The sequence below is a fragment of the Delphinapterus leucas genome, chromosome 11 (assembly GCF_059928025.1).
Source record: "Delphinapterus leucas isolate spDelLeu-1000000601 "Yukka" chromosome 11, BTC_Dleu_Yukka2, whole genome shotgun sequence".
Lineage (NCBI taxonomy): Eukaryota > Metazoa > Chordata > Mammalia > Artiodactyla > Monodontidae > Delphinapterus > Delphinapterus leucas.
In genome coordinates this window covers 50411861-50434146 of record NC_143139.1, presented here as the reverse complement: position 1 = coordinate 50434146, position 22286 = coordinate 50411861, and the positions used below count along the sequence as shown (strand labels likewise).

General features: G+C 38.6%; 1 protein-coding gene across 1 annotated transcript in view; it reads right to left on the bottom strand.

Moving 5' to 3' along the window:
* The window catches only part of SRGAP1 (SLIT-ROBO Rho GTPase activating protein 1), a 274483-nt gene that overhangs the window by 92316 nt on the left and 159881 nt on the right, over positions 1-22286 (bottom strand). Inside the window, exons 5-6 of the mRNA XM_022571634.2 lie at positions 2575-2757; positions 1973-2101 (exon numbers count right to left, since the gene is read on the bottom strand). Coding sequence (XP_022427342.1) covers positions 1973-2101; positions 2575-2757 — 312 coding nt within the window. The remainder of the gene's footprint in view (positions 1-1972; positions 2102-2574; positions 2758-22286) is intronic.

The window sequence follows — 22286 nt, the reverse complement described above, 5'->3', positions numbered from 1 at the left end:
GCTATCCTGGAGCATCTTGAACTTGCCAAACTCACCTCCGCCTCTATACCTGGAGCCTTGCCAGTCCTTCTATATGAGGGATTCCTTCCCCATTAGCAATATAGCTCTGCAGCTCACTTCTCTGCTCAAACATCAGGCTTTTCTGACATGCCATCAACAGAAGCACCCCCAGAGCTGTTTTATTTTTCTTCATGGCACTGTTACTACTACAACAATAAGTTACTACTTATATACATATTAAATATAAATATTTACTATATAAGCATATAATATATTACATATATATTACATACATATAATATATTTAATATGTGCAAATGTTTTTATGGCTTGTCTCCCCAACTAGTACATAAACTCCATGGAGGTGAGCACTCTGTTTTGTTCATTGATGGATCCCCATTATCAAGAATAGTACTTGGTACCTGGTACGTATTAAAGAAGCACTTTTCAAGATACAGAGACTTATCTATCCTCTTGTTAAATTGGCTTGGGTTTAGTGAAGTACTCCAATCACTACTAAAATAAGCCCTAAACAAAAAAAGCAAGCAGAGCTGTTACAAGAATTAGTTCTTCTATATTCCATTCATTTTGCAGAATCCTTACAGATCTAAGTTTGAAAACAGGGGTCATAAAATTTTTTATTTTTATTCAGGAAAACTAGCAGCAATCTAGCAGAAAAAAATCCTTTTATTTCATCAGAGTGCTAGAAGAAAAAAAAATTTTTTTTTAAAACTTCTGTATTTAAAACAATTAACTGATTACTTACTTGATTGAAATACTTGTAACAAAGAGAAAAAAGTTTTCCCTGGTTTTATTACTAAATGGTTTTGTATAAAGAAATTATGATATTATATGAGATAAAATTGTTTTTACACTTAAATAAAAGGAAAAAGTCACATCAGAGTGTTAATGAACTAAAAAATCTTTTATAACAATTCTTAGCAATTCTTTTGTAAAAGTCCCAAACTGTGGCTCTAAAATAATCGCTAAATATCTGAGACTTAATGCACCATAAAAATAGTTGTTTTAACCTACTATATGACTAAATTATGACAGACACTATAAGCCACAGAAAATAATCTTATATTATCATCTAACTGTTGAATTCAATCACTGCAAAGCAGTATACAAGTAAAATTCCCGCAGATAACTCTCTGAACTTCACACTTCATCTGTGTTTCCCTTATGACACATCACTTTTTATCTTCTATTTGCAGATCTTGGCGTTTTTGGACACAGGATTTTTGTCTGTTTTATTTTTGCCATCTCCTACAGTATTAGCACAATGACTGGGCTACCCAGTGGATGATTTCTGAATGAAAGAATGAGTGATGCTGAGGGTCAAAGTTGGGGAATAATGGCAGTAAACACTGCACAAATATAATAGTAGACATATACTTGGAGTGTTCTAAATGAGCCCGATTAGTGCTTTTTTTATATCATATCCTATAAAAGTAAAGAGAGTTAGATAATAAAAGTGGTTTCTGTGTATCCTATTTTGCTTCACAGTATTTATCACAACTGTGTTGTGTAGTCATTTGCTTAATTTTTTTTTTTTTCCACTTTAAATTCCAGGGGGTAAGAACTGTTTATCTATGGCTTCACAGAGCCTCAGCATCTCACAATAGTAGGGGTCCAATAAATATATTTCGAATCAATGAACACAGTTAGGGCTGTGCTACTGCATCATTTGAAAATGCCTGGACCCCCTTCCTAGCTGAGTCTTCCAGATACTCACAGCTTCACAGAACTTCATAATTCGTTTTTCAGCGGTTTTAGGATGCACAGTATTTCACATGCATCTTACAATTTATTGTGTCTTAGTATTCTGTGTAGTTTAATTGGCAGCGTTTTTTTCCTGAGAATTACATAAAACATTGTTTTAATAAATGATGGTGTTTTAGAATCAAGGAAATGAGATTACTGCTAATTCCATCTTGGTATGGAAAGTATAAAAACTTCAAGTACTTACATCAATTAAATCTGAAAGATCATGAATATAATACTTGAAAACTGAGGCATTGGTTGCTTCAAGGGTTAGGAGATATTCATTCCGTGCCTTAATCGACTTTAGCTTGTTTTCCGAATACTTTGCTTGTCTCTGGAAATGAAGAAGATCCAGGCATTGGGGAAAACAATAAAGTCATTTTAAAACAAGACAGGGAAACATACATGAATTTCTATTCATCTAAACAATTTATTCAACATATACAAATGACCTTCGAAGTCCTTTGAGAAAAGTACATTTCGAATCTGAATTAAATAAATGAAAATTACCCAGCGATGAGGAAAAACAACAACGTATACGGGCGCCAGGCCCATTTGCAATGAAATCTCTTTGTTAATATTCAAAGTTCTCTACATTGTGTATTGGATACTTGGCATTCACCACTAAATGAGGTCCAGCTGTTATTACATGATTTTTATGTTTCTAACACATTTTTTCATTCCCGTGGGAGGAAATGCATGTCACTTCACAGTAATTTACAATGTGTGTCTATCAGCTGTTGCATCAGTGTTCCTAGGTTTGTCACCTCCAGTGAGGACAGAAAGGCTCTGCAGTCTTTTACTTACTTTTTCCTTCATTTTTTCAATTTTCTTCACAGAGCTTCGCCGCTGATGTCTCTCTTCCAGTCTAATATGAAAGACTGGGTCACTGGATCTGCCAATTTGCTTCTCTTCTTGTTTCTCAGCCTCTTTCAGCTTGCTCTCTGCGCTGATGCTCTCTGCATGATACATATGGTATGTTTTCATCACCTGTGAAAATGTGACCCACATTGTTAAAAGATGTCTGTCTGTAACTTAGAAAGTGAATGGAAACCATTATATGACATAATACGTTAAAGATATCACCTTTCAACTGGCAGAGAGCCAGATTGTTAGTGAAATAAAGTATATACTATTCCTTCTACATAAAGCAAACAGAAATATGCAAATTCGCCTGCCAGGAAGAGGCACTTAGGGACAGGCTGTGATGAAAAAAATGATTTACAGGGTCTTGTGTGTGCTTTCAGTGTACTTAAAAAGTTCTCTCAAACTTAAAAGTGTTTCTCTAAAATCTCCTCTGCATTATTAATTTGAAGAATAAACCCTTATGCATGGATAAATTTTAGTCAAACCTTGGAATTATAAAAAACTCCAAATAAATATATAGCCCTTAACACAGGGACTTTATTGCTTAAAATGTACTTGTCAAAATACAAAATGTAAATATAAGGTTCATATATAGTTGTAATTAAAAAAAAAACTTTTTATGAGCACAAAGTAATACTTTATGTTCAATGTAGAAAACACGATACAAAAAAGAAAGTAAAATATAAAGTAGAAAATAAAAAACATAAGATTTTGGTATACAGCTATGCAGTCTTTTTCCTATGAAAATACACACACACACTTGTTCATTTTAAAATGACACATATCATTTCTCCTTTAAAAAAATCTGAATCATACTATATTTACAATTTTTAATCTCCTATGTCCTTTTCCACTTAAAAATATCAACATTTTCCTATACCACAAAATAGTCTTGTAAAACATAATTTTAAGGGCTGTATAATATTTCTTTATATGACTGTGCCATAACTTACTTAATTCCCTACTGTTGAACATTTTAGAATATTTCAACTTCTTGTTTTATAAATAAAGCTGTGCTGAAAACCCTTCATATATAGAGTATCTTGTTTCTTCTCTTAGAAATGATACAGGTAATTTGCATTTTGATAGATTTAGGAATATACAGGAGATGAAATTTTGTAATGTATCCTTTCCATATATATTGTAAATCCAATTAAATATTCTTTAATTTAGAAAAATTTAAAGGTGTGATGACTCCGATGCCAACTGATGTCTCAGGGTTCCTTGAGGTACCAGAACTCAGCACCCAAGTAATCAGTACCGGCACATTCTCAAAAATTATCTCAAATTCTCCTCCACATAAAATGGATTTTATTTCATCTGTAAATAACTGTTATTCAGAGCCAATTTTATAACTAAGGAATAGTTGTGTTAAAGAGATTGATGTATGTTTTAAAGTAAGGAACTTGATTTTTCTCATTTCAAAAGATGAGTTTTAAAATAGTTTGAAGACTGGAAGCAACACTGGAATAAATATATTTATTTAGGTTGAACCAAATTGCTGTTTTTTGTGGGTTATATGAAAAAGGTAGAAAATCAGCACTTATGGTTCAACTTAATACACACTCTTAAGATGACTATTTTAAAGAGTAAAACACAGGGTTAATGAAGAGCTTTACTTTTCATAAAATCTGATGATGTCTTCCCTTAAAATCATAAGCTAGCTAATTACGTCAAAGGCACTGCTGAACAAGAACAAAGTGCGGGCCAAACTACAAAGTCATGGCGGCTTTCTGTGAGCTGTGTGTAACTGCAAAGTTGTCTCTTCTTAGTAATTATCAAATCTGTCTGGGGGTGTGGTTTGGTTGGCTACTCCAGTTTGAAAGAAAAATAAGACAGCATTAGGAAGCAGCTGGGGAATGAAATGGGAGTCCCCGTGCAGCTGGGCAAACAAGGAGGTCAATCAATCTACTGCACACCTGGCATTTCTAGGCTTGGCTCTGTTTATATTCCCCGCCTGAAGCAAACCCACAGGCTGTCTGGGTCCTGGTTCCTGTTACATCTTTAAATGAGAGGGTGAAAACAACCAATCTCACACACACTCACAGACACACGCACACACACACACACACACACACACACACAGACACACAGACACACAGATGCTCGGCTGTCTTCTTGCTAGTTGACAGGAAGGAAGAGATGAGAACACGTGCCTCCCGTCATAGTTGGATGAAAAGGCATCCCAGACAGACCTGGGTAACTGAGAAATCTTGCTTTTAAATACATCCTGAAGAAAAGACCTGAACTCCTGACTCTTGCTTTACTAAGATGCTGAGGCCTACTGTAAGCAGGTAATTTGCACAAACTAAGCTTTAGGCACTAAGGATTCTGAGCTGGCTGCTAGCATGACGTTTCTGGTTAAGTAGGCTGAGTTAAAAGGAAAACGTTCGAGTCTGACCTAACACTAGCAAGAAGAGGGTATAAATATTTCAGCACAATGTGCTTCAGCACAATAGCTGAGGATTCTCCACGCGGTTCAACAGTAATTTCCAGAAAGGTAATGTCTTTGTTCCGTTTTTCCAGTTTGACTTAGGGTTTCCACTGTTCTCCAAAATGTCAACAGTTACAATGAATGAATTTTAAAAGTTGGAGAGAAAAAACCAAAAGCTTCTCGAGAACTCTAATTGCAGACAATGAATGCCAGTACAAACTGCATTATTTAAAATGTAAGCTGTTGACAGAAGTTAAATGTGTTTTGTATTTAAAATAACAGACAGTTCTCTCTTTTACAGAGAAGTAAAAGAAAGCTTTTGAATATATACTGCAAAGAAAATAACAGCTTCTCCATCAGCTTAATGCAAACACAAGCCTTTGCATACCAAATGACATGATAGGTATATATCCATTTAAAGGTACTCCAATAGCATATGTTCCTATTTGAATTCTTTTCTACTAAAACCTCAGGCATAATTCTCCATTGAACACGCTCAATTTATCTTCCCTGCTCTGTCTTCAACTGCAAGAAGAATATAGTCAAGTAGAAAGTGACCACATCATGGATTTCTTTGTGACACTTGAATATTGCCAGAGTATTAGCAAATCATTGATGTCAGAATAAAGGGAATATTAAGCTGGACTTTGTTCAGATCCTCTGCCCTTACCAATCTCTCTTTACCTCATGTACCTCTCACCTCATGTGAAATCCTATATAAAAACTTTGGACAGAAACTGTATATTTCTTACTGACAGACCCTATCTAATGGATCTGACACTACTCTTGTACTTTAAATCAAAGTAATTAAAGTATCTATAATAAATTTCAATATTCAGTGTCAAGAAGTCATGGTGTATCTGAAAACTATCCATGTGTTGGAGATCAGTCGATTAAGGGTATAAATTCTACTTTTTGACTTCTGGCTCAGAAGTTAGAAGACATGGTTCCAGGAACGGATCTACCAGTTACTAGGTGTGGAGAGTCATTTAACACTTCTGCTCACCTTACAAGGTTGTTGCGGATACCCAATTGTACATGGTCCCTGTGTGTGGGTACAACTGTACCTTTACTGAGTACCTACTACATATGTGTGTATATATATGTATATAATCTATACCACTTATATATATATATATATATATATATATATATATGGAGATATATGTAATGTGTATCTATTTAGCTAAACAAACGTTATATAATTCCTACTACATGCCAGACATTGTTCTAAGCATTTTACAAATATTGGGTTGCCAAAAAGGTCATTTGGGTTTTTCCATAAGATGTTACGGCAAAACCCGAACGAGCTTTTTGGACAGCCCAATAATAGCTTATTTAATCCTTCTAAAAACGCTTATGAGATAGGTACCTTTATTCTCCCCATATTACAGACGAGAAAAGTGAGGCACAGAGAGGTTAAGTAACTTGCTGAAGGTCACACAGCTGATAATCGGCAAAGCAATGGGTGGCACCCCAGCAGTCTGGCTCCAGATTCAGTGCTCTGGACTGCTATGCCGTGACCTTCAGAAGGTCTAATGCATTATACAAATGGAAGGCCTCTTTATCTGGGGGATACAGTTACTCTTGGTCATATTTAGGAATGGAGGAAAAGAAGGAATGAAAGATAATAATTTATTTATTCAACATCTGCTTGGTGTTTAGCACCTGTAAGGCACTGATGGGTATAAAAATAAAGACTTGGTTTCCATCTTCTAAGAGTTTAAGTTTTTAGAATTTAAAAAATGGGCCTTGGAGATTCTCATGGACACTGATGAAGTGAGAGGGCATTTGGGCTGAGAGGACAGTATCAGGAAAGATGTAACGGGGTAGGCGACCCACACAGGTGAGGTGGGCATGAGGAGACCAAGATGGTGGAGAAGGGAGTCCAGGGTAGTGGATGATGGGGTAACTGAGCTGAAGAATAAGACTGGGCCAGATGAGGAGAGCCTTGAAACCCCAACTAAGTAGTATAGAATTTACTCTGAAGGGGGTTGGTGAGTCCACAGAGGTGTGAACAGTATGGTCAAAGCAGTACCTTAGCAGTAATTCGGTGAAGACAGGCAGGATGTGAAGCGACCTGATTTAGCATGAAGAAGAGGGAATGGGAAGGAGGAAGGAGAATCCAGAATGACAGCTCCAGGGCCTTTTCTCGGTTCTCACTCTCTCTGACCTTTTCTTAAACTTGACACGGCTCCCTCCACCACGGAGTTCAAATGCTCTCACGCTCTGCTCCCAACACCAGCCCAGGCAGCACTCTGTATACTACTGAGTCAGTCACTTAACTCCCTCCTCAAAATTTGTACTTTCCTGCCTCCGTGGCCTTTTCCCAAGACAATCCAATCCCACTGCCTGGGATGCCCTCCCCAAGCATCCCCTGCTGTTACCATTTTGACTCATCCTCCAGGGCAAGGTCAAAGCTCACCTATTGCTAAGTGTTCCCTGGGTCCCCAGCCACAGTGGTCTTGTTCTTCCGACCTCCAGGACCTACTTACTGATAGCACTTCAGACTCTGTGCCGTGTGTTACAGATATCTGTGTACCATTCAGTATCATGGATTGTCCTGTAAGTTCAGTGAGGCCACCAATAATATTTTAGGCAACTCCAGGTCCTTAATATTGCCTTATATACAGGAGGAGTAAAATAGGCATCTGGTGAGAAACAAATGAAGGACAGGAATCCTTTTATATTCAGCTTGCCCATTCATTTATTCATTTAACAAATACTATGTGACCAGCATTGTTCCTCTCCATCCCTGGCACCCAAAACAGTACCACCAGTAAATACCTGGGACTGGACTGATGGGATGGCAAACATTTCTAAATCATTTGTGAAATACAGTTAGCACTGGGATTTATGGCATCTCAGAAAAAAAGGGTGTTGTGGTTGGCAGGTGGGCTGGTAAAAAGCAGTATGTTAGTGACAGTATTTCCTAATTCCACACACAGCCTGCTGTTTTACTAAATCCATCAATCACAAAAAGCTCTCCTGAGAAACTACATTCTTTAGGTCTCCTTAAATACCAACAACCTAAGAGAAAGATCTCCTTTCTATAATCAATACAGGAGAGGGCTCTAACTGTAACCGAGTTTCTGCCGGTGCCAGATTAACAAAACCATCAGGGTGGGACCACCACCTTGGAAGTCCATTCCCACGAAGCTCTCAGGTTCATGGGGAAGGCAGGGCTCCCGGGCCACCCTAGGCTGAGCCCCAGGAGCTGTGCTGTAAGCCTGGCTCCTTCAGGGGCTCACATAGCCTCTGTTCCTCTGTGTAGACTATAGCCTCTGCTGAGCCAAGCTGTGTCCTTGGAGCTTGGTTTAAATAGGGGCAGTGGGCAAGAGCTACTTCTCAGACAGCATCATAACACTGCATGCTGCGATCTTTACACCAGCAACCTTGAGCTTTCCTGCCCTTCAGTATACTGAGCCAACCTTGGCGACGAATACAGAGCCAGGCAGACCTGGATTTGAGTTCTCGTGCTACTGCGTATCAGCTGGGCAAGTTTCTTAACTTTCCTGAGCCCCAGTTCCTCTGAGGTGAAATTGGGATTAAGTGATACAATGCCTGGGAAGCACAGGAACAGGGTGGGCAGTTCTCTTTCTTGACAGTTTCTAAGGTATGATGTAGAAGCGAGTACACAGGCTCCGCGGCCAGACTAACTGGCTTCATGTTCTGGCTCTAAGCAGAGAGGTGCAGGCCAGTGCCTCCCAAAGACAAAGCAGCTGGAGAACTGAGTACAGCAAAAGCAGACCTGATGGAGGCCTCTCCTGCTGTTTCATATTACAACTCGGGACAGCCAAAACCTCTTAAAAACTAATCTAATATACCAGTGACGAGTACCCAGGAGTTGATGGCATAGATACCTACATGTTCATAAAACACACCACCTGAAGTCACACTTAGGAAGGCTTCTAGCCTCTCCGCAATGTCCACCTCATCATTAACACCCTTTTTGATGTATGCTGACAGTTACTGGAAAATTAAGTGTAATTTACTGGAAAATTACCCAGGTTTCAGGGAGCAGTGCATAGTGATCTGCATTTACTCATCCACCAAACAGCTACTGAGTATCTGTAAGCCAGGCATCGTGCTAGGCTCTGAAGCTAGAGATGAAAGACACAGTCCCTACCCGGTAAAGACACAAAGGCAGACCTACTCTTACTGAAGACAAATAGGAGGTGGGGAGGGAAGCACCCACGGACTTCAGGGTAGGTAGGCTGAGTGCAAGTCAGGTGGAGAAGACTCCTAGGCTTCCTTTTAATCAGCTTCTATTTAAGTCTGGGAGCTCACCTGGAGAGAAAGTTGGGGTGGGAGGGGGGGATATATTTTATTTATATAAAGATGTAAAGACAGGAGAATCCCACCCAGAACATGAATGCTACTCAGTCAATGCCCACAATGGATTTCAGTTCCCACCCCAATGCCCCATCTCCCACTTAAGGCCTGTGAGGGACACTTATCAGTGTATTTTATTCTCATTTGTGGCATCAGGGCTGGAAAAGCTGCTGATCCCCGAGGTAATGAGGGGTCAATAGCACTGTTACAATGATGAACTTTCCCACTTCCTTTCCCCAGGCTTGTATGGTTCACTATAAGTCAATGAAAGCAGAATTTACAAAACTTAATTATATTTGAAAAGTAACGTTTATCGGAGAACTCACTTTGAGAGGTAGTATACTGGCAGTTAAGAGCTTAGACCCACAGAACAGACTACTTGGGCTCAAATCCTGCCTCTGCACTTGCTGTGTGATCTGCAGCAAGTAACTTAACCTTTCTGTGCCTTCATTTCTTCCCTGTAAAATGGGCATAACATTCTTACTCACTGCATGCATAGGGTGGTTGGAAGGATTAGATGTGTCATGACATGTAAAGAGCACAGAAAAAAGAGCTTGACATGTAATAAGTGCACAGTAAATGTCAGCTACTGCTATGTGAAAAAATTACCACAAAAGATTTCATTTTAATAATAGGTAATGATTTCTCCATGACGGGAAAGACTATCATTTCCAACAGAGGTAAAGGAAAGGAAAGAAGTGATACTTCCATTTATGTGTATGGGAAGAATTTCAGCAAAGCGCTTTAGAAATGAGCAGATAGTTCAAGATGAACGATTAAATAGCATGAGATCCCGTCTTTATAGCTAGTTTATCAAAGAAAACTTGAGGTATGTTGTGGCTCCACTGAAATGAAATCAGTAAAACAGTATGAATTTATCATCGAATTATATTTATAATCCAAACAAATGCTTTGAACAAAAGGCATTGTCTGGGACTCCGGACCCTGCTGGCTGCTAACCAACCAAATGACAGGGCAACAGAGATACAGAGAATAAACAAAACAAAGGGAAAAACAGAGAACACATATGCAAAGGGAGAAAGTAAGGCTAATGAAAGTCCCCAAAATAATTCTGTTCTGTTCTGTTCAGTGTGGTGTTAAAGGTTTTGTTTCAGGAGTAATTACAAAGAACAGCATTTTGTAGGTCTATAAAATCCAACAGACCTGGATTTTGGTCCTAGCTTTGCTGCAAAATAGTTCTGTAACCTCAGCCTTTCTGACCCTCAGTGTAACTTTCATCTATTAGAGATGGCAACATGAGGCCTCCTGACAGGACCAAAATTAGGGAACCAATCAAATAAAACTATGAACCTCAAACACTTTGAAAACTGTGGAATGAAAGAAAAAGCGCAAACTAGAGGTTTGACCATAGAAAAACTGATCATGCAACTAAAAGGCCTCTTTCCATGAGAATTTTAATACATCCCCTGAAATGGAGAATATCTGATGATGCTCAGAGGAAATAACATAGGATGGCATCTAGCAGTCTATATGAAAAGAGCATCCGGACTGTCATTCATGTTTTGTTTTCTGTTGGAGATTTACTATCTTCTTCTCCATCTTCAACAAGAACCTACAAGAGCCTGTGATAGTGGAAGGAGCTTTCAGGTCCTAAATATCCAAGAGTGTGAACCCTCAGTCTGCCAGGCCTTGACTGTGACCTTGTGGCAAGGGTCTGTCTAACCCTGCTGGCCCAGAGCGTTCTCACCTATAAAGGACGTGGCTGGACCATGTAATTGCTCAGGGCTTTTCCAACTCTAAAATTCTATGAGTCCATGATTTCAACAACTAAGTATCACAAGTATTTATTGTTTGGGGAAATACATATATATAAAATATACTTCTCAGTTGCTAAAGAGGCTGATTTTTTTCAGTGTCAGGGTAGATGGCAGATAAATTTTAATCAAAAGGAAAAACCCATTAACAACAAATTATACTAATTATCTCCTGCTTCTGTTGATTGAGGCAGCAAACAGTATACCATGCTATGCCGAGGACATAAGATTCCTCCTAGAATTTTCCATGGGCTCTGAGGCCATACTCATTCTGCTTTGCTGCACAGAAAATATCTAGAAATGAACAATGCCTGTATACTCTAATGTACTATTATACTGATGAATCTTAAACTGGGGTATCTATCACTCTAGTGACTTTAATTAGCTCTCAAACTGATTGGTGATCAATCATCAAGTGCTCATTAAGGAGGAAAACCCAGGAACTATCTGGTAGGTGCAGGGTTGACACAAGGATTTGCTATGTGCTTTTATCTTTGACTGTTATATTTAAGTTAAAGCAGGGCATTAGTCATCTTTTTCAAAGTGCTAAATTTAACTATACATATATATATATATATATATATATATTTTTTTTTTTTTTTTTTTTTTTTGCGGTACGTGGGCCTCTCACTGCTGTGGACTCTCCCGTTGCGGAGCACAGGCTCCGGACGCACAGGCTCAGCGGCCATGGCTCACGGGTCCAGCCGCTCCGCGGCATGTGGGATCTTCCCGGACCGGGGCACGAACCAGTGTCCCTTGCATCGGCAGGCGGACTCTCAGCCACTGCGCCACCAGGGAAGCCCGGCCTTATCTTTTTTGATTCCTTTACATTCTATTACTAGAAATCCAATTATATTTTATTCTCTATTGATTTATACTAGGTTCATCAGGATTATTTTTCATGAGAGCAATGAACAATTTGGTATGATATCTTCCCACTTCACAATGATCAGGGATTTTTAACATAAAATGAATGTCATTTTATCCAGGAACTTCTAATTTTGCAGAAGATGTTTTCCTTTCTTGTCTCTCAAGCACTCCATTTGTAGTGGGGTAAAGAGAAATTGGTAAGGGCAGAGGATTTGAACAAAGTCCAGCTTAACGTTCCCTGTATTCTGACACGAATGATTTGCTAATCATCTCGCAATATTCAAGCACATGGAGTTCCCTGCATAGGCAATGCACTTTCATGCATCCGTGCTTTCCCTCACACACGAATTGCTTTTTTGGAAGGTCCTTCCCACCCTTCCTTTGTCATAAAATCAGGTGTCAGCTTCTCCAGGAAGTCCTTGGGAGGTTTACACAGAGCTGTGGAGACCTCTATCTAGCCCAGCACCCAACACCATACATGGAAATATCTCACAAGTCTAACTCATTGATGACAGGGCTGTTTGCCATCAATATATTAATGGGACCTATAAATTTATTGAAAGGCTCCTCCCAGCCTCTCAGTGTGCATCACCTGGATGCAACAGAGATGATCCTCTAATAATTTTAGAGCTGAGGCAACTATGCTTTTAGTACTTTCCATTTAACTGACTTAGAGACAGGGAACAGATTCTGAGATTTGGAACAAACGCTGAATAATGGCATTCCATAAATCCTAGAAACTTACAAATCACAAACCCTCTCCATACAAGTGCTGGGCAGCCACTCTACAAAGGAGGAGAGCACCGTCTTAAAAGATAACCTATTCCATTTCTCAACAGATCTAATGGTTAAATTCAGGAACCAGACTGCCTGGGTTCAGATCCTTGTTTTGCCTTTTATCACGTTCCACAGTTTTCTCACCTGTAATTAGGAATAAGAATCATACCTCTAAGGTTGTTGTGAAGATAAAATGAATTAATACATGCCAAGCACTTACAGTGGTAACTGGCAAACAGTGTGTTTCACGGTTGCTACAAAAATCATGAAATACCACCCCCCCCCACCAAATCTTTAAAGCTCACAAGAGCCTCAGCCAGTGCTTAGTGTCAATGCTCACTTGTTTACTCTCACACACCTGAAGGTTGAGAGCAGAGGGATGGTCTTTGTTCTATCCATCAAAGAAACTGAGCTGCAAAGAGACTTAATCCTCGCCCAACAAGTCAACAGAGAAAGTCAGTGATAGGGAAGGTCATCAGAAAGTCCTTGTTTCAAAAAGCGTTTTCATAAGAAGTCTTCAGAGGCCCTGAAATACAAGTTTAAGCTACTGAAAGAATAATACCCACAAACTGGCACTTGGAATACATATTAACCAGGGCCATAGTGAACACAGTGGCAGCAGAAGTGGTGAAGGGAGAGTTTCAAGCAGTTGGCAACGCTGAGGGGGAAAATACATGTATAATGAAAGGCCAACAAATTTACTAGAATTTCAAAGTCACTGGCATTAATTCTTTTCAGGGAAATGTTTCACATGTCTTCAACATAACACGTGTGTATTAGACATTTAAGTTATATGGTTTAGTATATGAAATATTTAAGCTGAGGACATCAGACACTTAGAATTTTAAAATCATAAAAGACCTGAAACCCTTGGAATTGTAGCATCAACTAAAATGGAAAGAATGATATGGAATCCTTTCCTTTTAATGGAAAATGGTTTAGAACTTGACACAAAAACCTGTTTCTCAAATTCAATACCTCTCACTCCACTTATTAAAAAGAAGAGAGAAAAAAAGAAGAAAGGTGAGAGGCCTTTGTTAATCTATGCAAGAAAGATTTCTGAGCTTTCTAATTGCTTTTGACCAGATGTCTAACCATTTTTTGCTGCTTATGTCGTTTAGAATCTCATTTGGTACTCTCCTGAAATCTTTCAACTTCTGATTTTTTTTCCTTTCTCTCTAGATATGGCTCCAGAGGGAAATTCTATGAATATGCCTGTGTTTGTCCTAATTGGATGCCTTGGCTCACATTGCTATTGCCTCAAAAACCTTCCCCAACTTCTCTCCATCTGTCCTACTCGTAAAATCCTGTCCATTTTCAGACCCTTTCCTCTCTGAATTTTTCTTAATCCTCAGGGTGGACCTCTCTCTTTGAAACTCCAAAGCCCTCTAGCTGAACCTTTCTGTTGGTACATAATGGTCTGCCTTAAGTTATAATCACCATTAAAAAGGGAGTACTGGGTCTTCCTGGGTGGCGCAGTGGTTAAGAATCCGCCTGCCAATGCAGGGGACACGGGTTCAACCCCTGATCTGGGAAGATCCCACATGCCACGGAGCAACTAAGCCCGTGTGCCAAAACTACTGAGCCTGCAAGCCACAACTACTGAGCCCTCGTGCCACAACTACAGAAGCCCGTGTGCCTAGAGCCTGTGCTCTGAAACAAGAGAAGCCACCGCAATGAGAAGCACGCCCGCGGCAACGAAGAGTAGCCGCCAGTTGACGCAGCTAGAGAAAGACCGTGCGCAGCAACGAAGACCCAACACAGACAAAATTAAATTAATAAAATAAATAAATCTATTGAGAAAAAGGGAGTACAGTGTGCGAGCTGAGCCTTTTGACTCTGCTTGGTCTGAGACTTCCTAGCTGTGTGACCTTGGGCAAAGTACTTAACCTTTCTGTGCCTCATGTACCCTGTAGGGCCGTTGGAAGAATTTAAAGAGCTAATTATATAAATTGCTTAGAATAGTACCAGATATAGGTTAGCTGTTGCTATTTAGTCCTTGTTTAGCTTTTATTTGCCAGACTTCCGGTACTGTCTTGCCTAAAGCTCCCATCACAGTAGCACATACATAGTAGGGCCCTATTTACTAATTTGAATTAAAATAAAAACCTGGGTTACAGTTCCAACCTGGGACTTTAGTTAATCACTTAATCTGAGTCTCTGTGATGGTCTCCCTAAATGAGGAGGTTAATTTGATCATTTCTAAAGGCCCATTCAGTGCTAAAATTCTATCAGATAATCAAGTGAGTTATGTTGAAATGGATCACCCGGCTCAACAGATTTAGATCTTCATTCCCTTCACATGATTTTTACTGGTCAATATTTCTAGTCCATTTTGAGACAATAAATCTAAGGAAAATGCCCATGATTTATTCTATGTATAGGTATTATATATTTGGTTTTGATGAATAATAATAAACAAAGCTAAGTACCTTAATTACCCAATACAAATGAAACATTCTGATTGTCTGTTATTAAAGCATTCTACTCATTTAAGTCATACTACTATATTTCAGAATGTAATAGTTTGGATAAAATACTCTGAGAAGGGTTCTTGATATGAAACATGCTTTAGAAATGTTTTGTTTTTACTAAACTATACTTTCTAACACGTTTTTGTTTTTTCATTTCTAAGCCAAATACTTGTTTTCGGTTCATATTGTTCACTTCTTTTAAAAGACAGTTTTATTTGTAGTTCATAAGCACCAACCATAACTAATTCTCAAATCTCAGAGAGAAAAGAAAAATTCCAAGCAGGAGCTAGCGAGCATTTCACCTCATTAATTAGCAGGGTACCCTAAAAGACATCTACATATAAAGTTCTTATCAAACAGATGTCCTGGCAGGGGTAGGGATAAACTAGGAGTTTTGGATTAACATATACACATTACTCTATATAAAATAGATAACCAACAGGGACCTACTGTAGAGCACAGGGAACTATACTCAAAATCTTGTAATAACGTATAATGGAAGAGAATGTAAAAAAAAGAATATATATAATATATAAACAACTGAATGACTTTTCTGTACACCTGAAAATAACACAACACTGTAAATCAACTATATTTCAATAACATTTTTTTTAAAAATTAAAGAAAAAAACAACAGCTGTCTTTAGAGAGTCTTCCAATGGAAATTTTACTAATCTCAATCGTTTTGGCAGGAAGAGGAATCCAGGTTAAACTATCGAACCTGGTCTCTAAAGTCAGTCTGTGTCAAGGCCAAGATTAGAATTCAGAAGTTGGCAGGGAGTCATGTGATCCCAATACCTCTCTTTCTTTCCATCTAAGTGTCTAGTAATAAAGCCAGGGCAAGGATATATGGAAACACTTTGTCAGCCCAGGATCTCTAAATAGACTGCTTTTTAAAAGTTTTCCAGGTGGCATCACGGAGAATGTGGTATTCCAGAGAGGTTTTCATTTGGGGGAGCCTTTTACATATCCTTATGCCTTATTTCTCTTTGTTCAGTGTTTTGTTCTGAGACTCAGACCTCTTTGTAGTCCCTCTCAAAGCAATGAATTTGCATTTTCACTACAGAAATATATATTTCAAATACTTCAAACGTCCTTGAGCTAAAATAAATACTTAACCAGACCAAAACAAAAAAATCCAAAAACCTCTTGGAGGCACAGAGAAAAATCTTCTGATAGGATGTGGCAAGTATCTTGGGCTTTTTCAGAATGACCTTTCAACCTTGCCTGGGGCATGTTTCTTCTTATAGAAGAATGCATTAGCTCCTGGTTTGTGGGAGGCTCACAAAGCCAGCCAAGGAAGCTTTCCTCAGCAGTCCTCAGAGGTGGAGTTTTCTAAGAAGGGCTTGAAATAATAAACAGTGTCTTCCCTCCCATCTCCTCTAAAAATAATTAGCTTTTTATTTTAACATTTTAAACTGGTTCAAAGATATGTAAAGGCCAGCGTGGATACCTGTGTGCATTCAGAAACCCTGTTTTCCAAATAACTCCTGTACAAGAGGCTCAAAAGACTTGGGTTTGTACTGGGACAGCTTCTGTTCTCTGTTTATATTTGTTAGGCAAATTAGAGCTAGAGCTCAGAAGGCAGAAAACAAAGGTGCATGGAATAGCCAGTAATGGATACTTAGCACTAATCGCCATGTGAGAACACACAGCTAAACAGGTGGTGTTGACACATAGAACACTACAGCTATATGAAAAGCTATGTTTTAAAGAGGCTGCCCCCCAAATGAACATATCCTAATATTAAAGCTGAGTGTGCAAACCCAAAGCCGTTTGGGTTTGCCCATTTTGTAACCCACATCAACAATGTGGAAAGCTCAATCAAGTTTTTATAAGTGGCAATCAGAGCGTGCAGTATAAAAGTTTCAACTCTTTGAGTTTTAGCTCTTAGATCAGGCTCCACCCTTCTTCTCCCCACCTGTCCTGCACATCCTTCCCGAAGGCGGCTGTGCAGTGGGGAACTGATGGGCCTTGGGGATGGAACTGGGCTGAGATTTTGGAGCATTCATTTACTATCTGTGTGACCCTGAGCTAATTATCTGGAGCCCCGGCTCCCATTAGTAACCTTGGGATTAGGAATACCTGCCTCATAGGACTGCTGTGAGAAATGAATGGGATCCTGCACGTGCCTCATGGTAAGGGTTGGATAAATCTTCATTTTCTCAGTTCTTTCCTCTTAATTTAATGGAGTTTGAAGATGGATTATCTCTTGACTCTGGCTAGCCATGTGTGTCACTGATGTATGGAGAGAGTAATCATCAATTACACATAATTAACAATCAATTTCACGTGGATTTACCATGACATCTGTGTTAATCTCCGTTAGAATTTGCTTACTGATGGTAAGCGCCTTGTTTTTCAAAACACTGAGTATAATGCTGTAAAACCTAGGCAAAGTAAAGAAATATTAATATAGGACAAATAATTGTTTTCCCCCTAAAATACAGCATTACCTTTTGAGATTTTGGTCTGAGGGGACAGGCTTAACACTTCAAACCACTGTTTTATGATGAGCCCCTTACCAGACTGATGAAGGCCAGTTTTGGTTTGAATGTTCCTTTTAACCTTTTGGGTCACCATTTTTCCATTTTTGCCTTTTCACTTCTCCACTAACCCAGTCACAGCCCTGTTCACATTTCCTATTGATTTGGTTTTCTTACAGGAAGTAACCATCCTTTTTCTTTTTGTACAAAACTAATATATACGGATTATAAGGAAAAACCATGTATATATATAAAAACCACCTGAAATTACTATTAATATCATCCCTGATCTCCACCTTTACGCTGAGAGGCAGACAAGGAGCTGTTGCCATCCCCACTTCGATGACGAGGAAGATGACAATGACGATGAGGATGACACTAACTACCTCCATTTACTAAGCATTTACTATGTGCCGGGCACTGTTCTGAATGCTTAATCTGTATTAACTCAGCTTTATTTTTTCTCTTAGCACTTACACCTGCCATACTATATGTTTATTTGTTTATTGTCTGTTTCTCCTCCCTAGAATATAAATGCCCTGAGAGGAAGTAACAGGGTCTGTTTTTATTCACATCTATTATACATCCCCAGTACATCTACAAGTAGCTGGCATGGTAGGAGGCATTCAAAAACTGTGGAATAAATAAACTAGTTTTCCTAACAACATGGGTGAGCCTTATCCAATACATTGAGGGCCTGAATAGAATAAAGAGCTGAGTAAGAGAGCATTTGCTCTCTCTGCCTGTCTTCGAGGTGAGACATGGTCTTCTCCTGCTTTGGACTTGAACTCGGGCTGGAACTTACACCATCAGCTCTCCCGGTTCTCAGGCCTTTGGACGGACTGGAACTACCTTCTGGCTCTCCAGCTTGCTGCCTGCTGATGTGGGGACTTCTCAGCCTCCACACCGCACGAATCAACTCCTTATAATCAATTTCTCTCCCATATCTATCTATCTATCTGTCTATCTATCTATCTAATCTCCTGTTGGTTCTGTTTCTCCCAGACTAATACAGATGCCCAGATTGGCTAAGTGAGCTGAGATTCAAATTCAAGTTCAATGTGAGTCCAGTCAATTCTGTTTCCTTAAAGCACAGCAGTCTCCCTGCTTTCTTAACCCTACTTTAGTTCTCTTTCACATGTTAAACTGAAAAGGAAGTTAATTAGTGGATTAGACTTAGAAAGGGAATTTGAAGATCTCGGTTCACTCTTACTTTTTAGCCCAATGAGTCCCATCTGTTAGATCTTTTTTTAAAATTTTAACTTTTTAGTTTTTTCTGTTGTTGGTTTTGTATTTTTTCATTTTATTTCTTTTTCCTTTTTGTTAGATCATTTAAATGAACATTTCTAAGAAGTACAGGTTGCCAGTGAGGCACATGTTCAATTTTTCACCTATGTTTTTGTTAAAGCAACATTAATGCCATTGATTTAAAAAAAATACAAAGGAGCAAGTGATAAATGGCTTAGGTGCTTTGTGTTTGTTAGGGTGGCATTAACATTTAGAGATCTTTGTTAGAGAATGGTTTCCCAAAACTATGGCAACAGAGATAAAATGACAGACCCACAGAGGCTCTGGAGCCAGACCTGGACTTGAGATCCCACTCTACTACTTATTGTGCAACCTAGGCAAGCCTCTCTGAGCCTTAGTTTCCTCATCTGTGAAATGGGGATAATGATAGTATCTGTCTCATAGAGACACTGTGAGGATTACATAAAATAATGCGTGTGCTTAGCACAATAACTAGCCATATATAATAAGCATTTAATAAATGTTAGCTACTTTGAAAGGCATGTCTAGTTACCTAAAAAATATCTCCCTTTCTCTCTCAAATTAACAAAATCCTCAATTTTTAACTGGCTGTCAATGAGTTGGCCAACTAAAAGACTATAACTCCCAGACTTCCTTGAAGCCTTTGAAACTGTGTTTCTAAGTTCTGGCCAATGAGATGTATATGAAAGTGTTATATGGAACCTTCATTAAGTCTTCGTAAGAGACAGAGGACCTGCCCTTCTTTCCTTTCTCCATTCTGTTGGAGTCTCCTTTCTCCATTTCAGGAAAGCAGATGTAATGGCTAGAGCTCCAGCAACTATCTTGAACTCTAAGAACAAAGATACAATTATGTTTCTCTGAACAGTGTATTAGGGGGAGCCTGATTCTTTGATGGCTTTATGTAACCTCCATACCAGTCCTGTGCTGCCAACCTCTGAACTTCTTTTATGTGAGAGAGAGGGTAAACTTCTATCTTGTTTACGCCATTATTCTGAGTACCTCTGTTACTCAAGGCCCAAGTAATCCTAACTGCTGTGGCTGGCCCATGTGGTAGGTTCAAAACCACTCTGAGGCCCTGTTTCTGTAAATAAAGGCAAGGTTGAGGTGAAAATATAGAAAAGGAGATGCATGTCTTCAAAGCCTTTCCTCTCCTTCCAGACGGCACTCAGATGCCACCATCCTCTCTCTCCTGCTCAGAGGTCCAGGCCTTCATGCCCCATGGATACAACCTGTTCTCAAAGAATCTGATGAAACTCTGTTCATTTTAAGGTAGAAATGATCCATCTCTTTCTATTTGTCCTGGGCATTTGTATTTTATTTAAGACAAAGCCTTCTGATAGAATGCTTGGAATAATCAATAGACCTGTGAGAGAACTATTTTGGGGCAGGGAAGCCCACACATAAGGCTACTGCCCACCACTAAGGTTGGACTGTAATTTAATAATAAGCATTCCTCTGGTTTAAGGAAGTTAATGTACCTCTCAAAAAGGAGCTCACCTTCAACTCCCAAGGAGTATCAAGGGTTGTGAGAAAGGGAGGAGTGAATATTTGTTTGAAAAGGCAATTAAATTGCATCCTCAATTCACTCAGGCTACATATTTTACACCTTACTTCAACAATCATTATTATGTCATCAGTTGTAAAAAATTCTATGCATGATGCAACTCAGAAGGTAATTTATTCGTGACCAGTCAGTGGATGAATAAAGAATCTAAACCGCATTCCCCCAAACCTTGGTCCCCTGTTCAAACACTCCTCACTTTTTCTTCCTTTCTGAATGTAAACTGAATATATACAATGGATAGATTTCATTTGAACATGACAGAATTTATGTATCTGAATTTAAATTGCAAGAGAGTCCATCTTTCAGAGTAAAAAGTGTGTGTGTGTCTGTGTGTGTGTGTATAATAAGATGGTCTTTCCCCACAGAACATGACATCTGACCTCAAATGTGCACGCTCTCTGGTTTGGTTAAAGTAAAATTATCTCCCAAGAGCTCAAAGTGATCTACAGACTACCTAATTAAAACCTCATTGCCTGTCTCCTCTATGCCTTGATTCCTCAACTGATTCAGAGACTAAATGACTGACAGGGTTATTTAAACTCTGGTGACCTTTTCTAGAATCTGGCTCCTTCAGGCTTTCAGACTGATACTGATGAGAGGTTTGAGGAATTATCAACTTACTTGATTCAACTATAGAGTCTCCTAGATGTCTAATTCCACTTGATAGGCTGAATCCAGGAGAAATTTCTCTATACACATCCCTCACTGAGATAAAATTTTCATGACATTCTACCAAATTTTCTTGTATTCAACAGTCAAGTTTATCTTCGCCAGTGTTGCTCTGACTAGTATTACTAGTTCCAGACCATAAACAACAGGCTCTTGGTTATGATGCCATGACAACCAGCAGATTTATTTTTTAAAGTATTAGAGACTGATTTATATTTGTAGGTAAAACAATGCCCAAGCAAAGGGAACCACAAGGAAGGTGCCATGAAGCCCTCATCTTAAAATAGTTCAATGGAAGAAGATAGAATTTCTTCTGTGGAAGTCTCAGAGGCACAATGCTGATTTAACTTTTAAATTCTACATCCAGGATTTCTAGAAATGGTTGATACCTTAGGTTATCAGAAATTAATAAATCACACCAAGCGTGGGCTAATAAATGGCCTTTTATATGGATATGACCTTATAACATGAGGCTTTTGCACATAAAGTTAAAGGTTTCTGAAGGAGGAACAAGCAATTAGAAACTGTCAAGTTAATTCAAAAGCACAGGTGTAGCAAACATGCTGCATAAAAACACAAATTTATCACACATGTAGAATAAAACTGGAAAGTGGATTTTCTAAGAATATCACTCATTTTATAAAGTTTAAAACTACAGGTTCTTTTAATTAGCAAGTATCAGTGGAGCATTAAAAGCAATTTAATTCACAAAACTGTATTTTACACACTTCCTTTTTAGGAACAAATGAATTTGTAAATCAAGAAACATATTTTAATAAGTTTCAGGTTTAATTTGCCTGTAAAGAAAAATTCAAATAATCTTGTGTAATGAAAATGCAAACATCTATAGTTAGAACAAATTAACATTACTCAATTCTCATTACGTTGTTCTCTTATAAAATAAAAACTCGTTAAATTCCTCCGAAAGGAATTTGTATTTAATAATATGATCATTAATTGTAAAACAAAATATACATAGGCATATGATTAATCACTGAT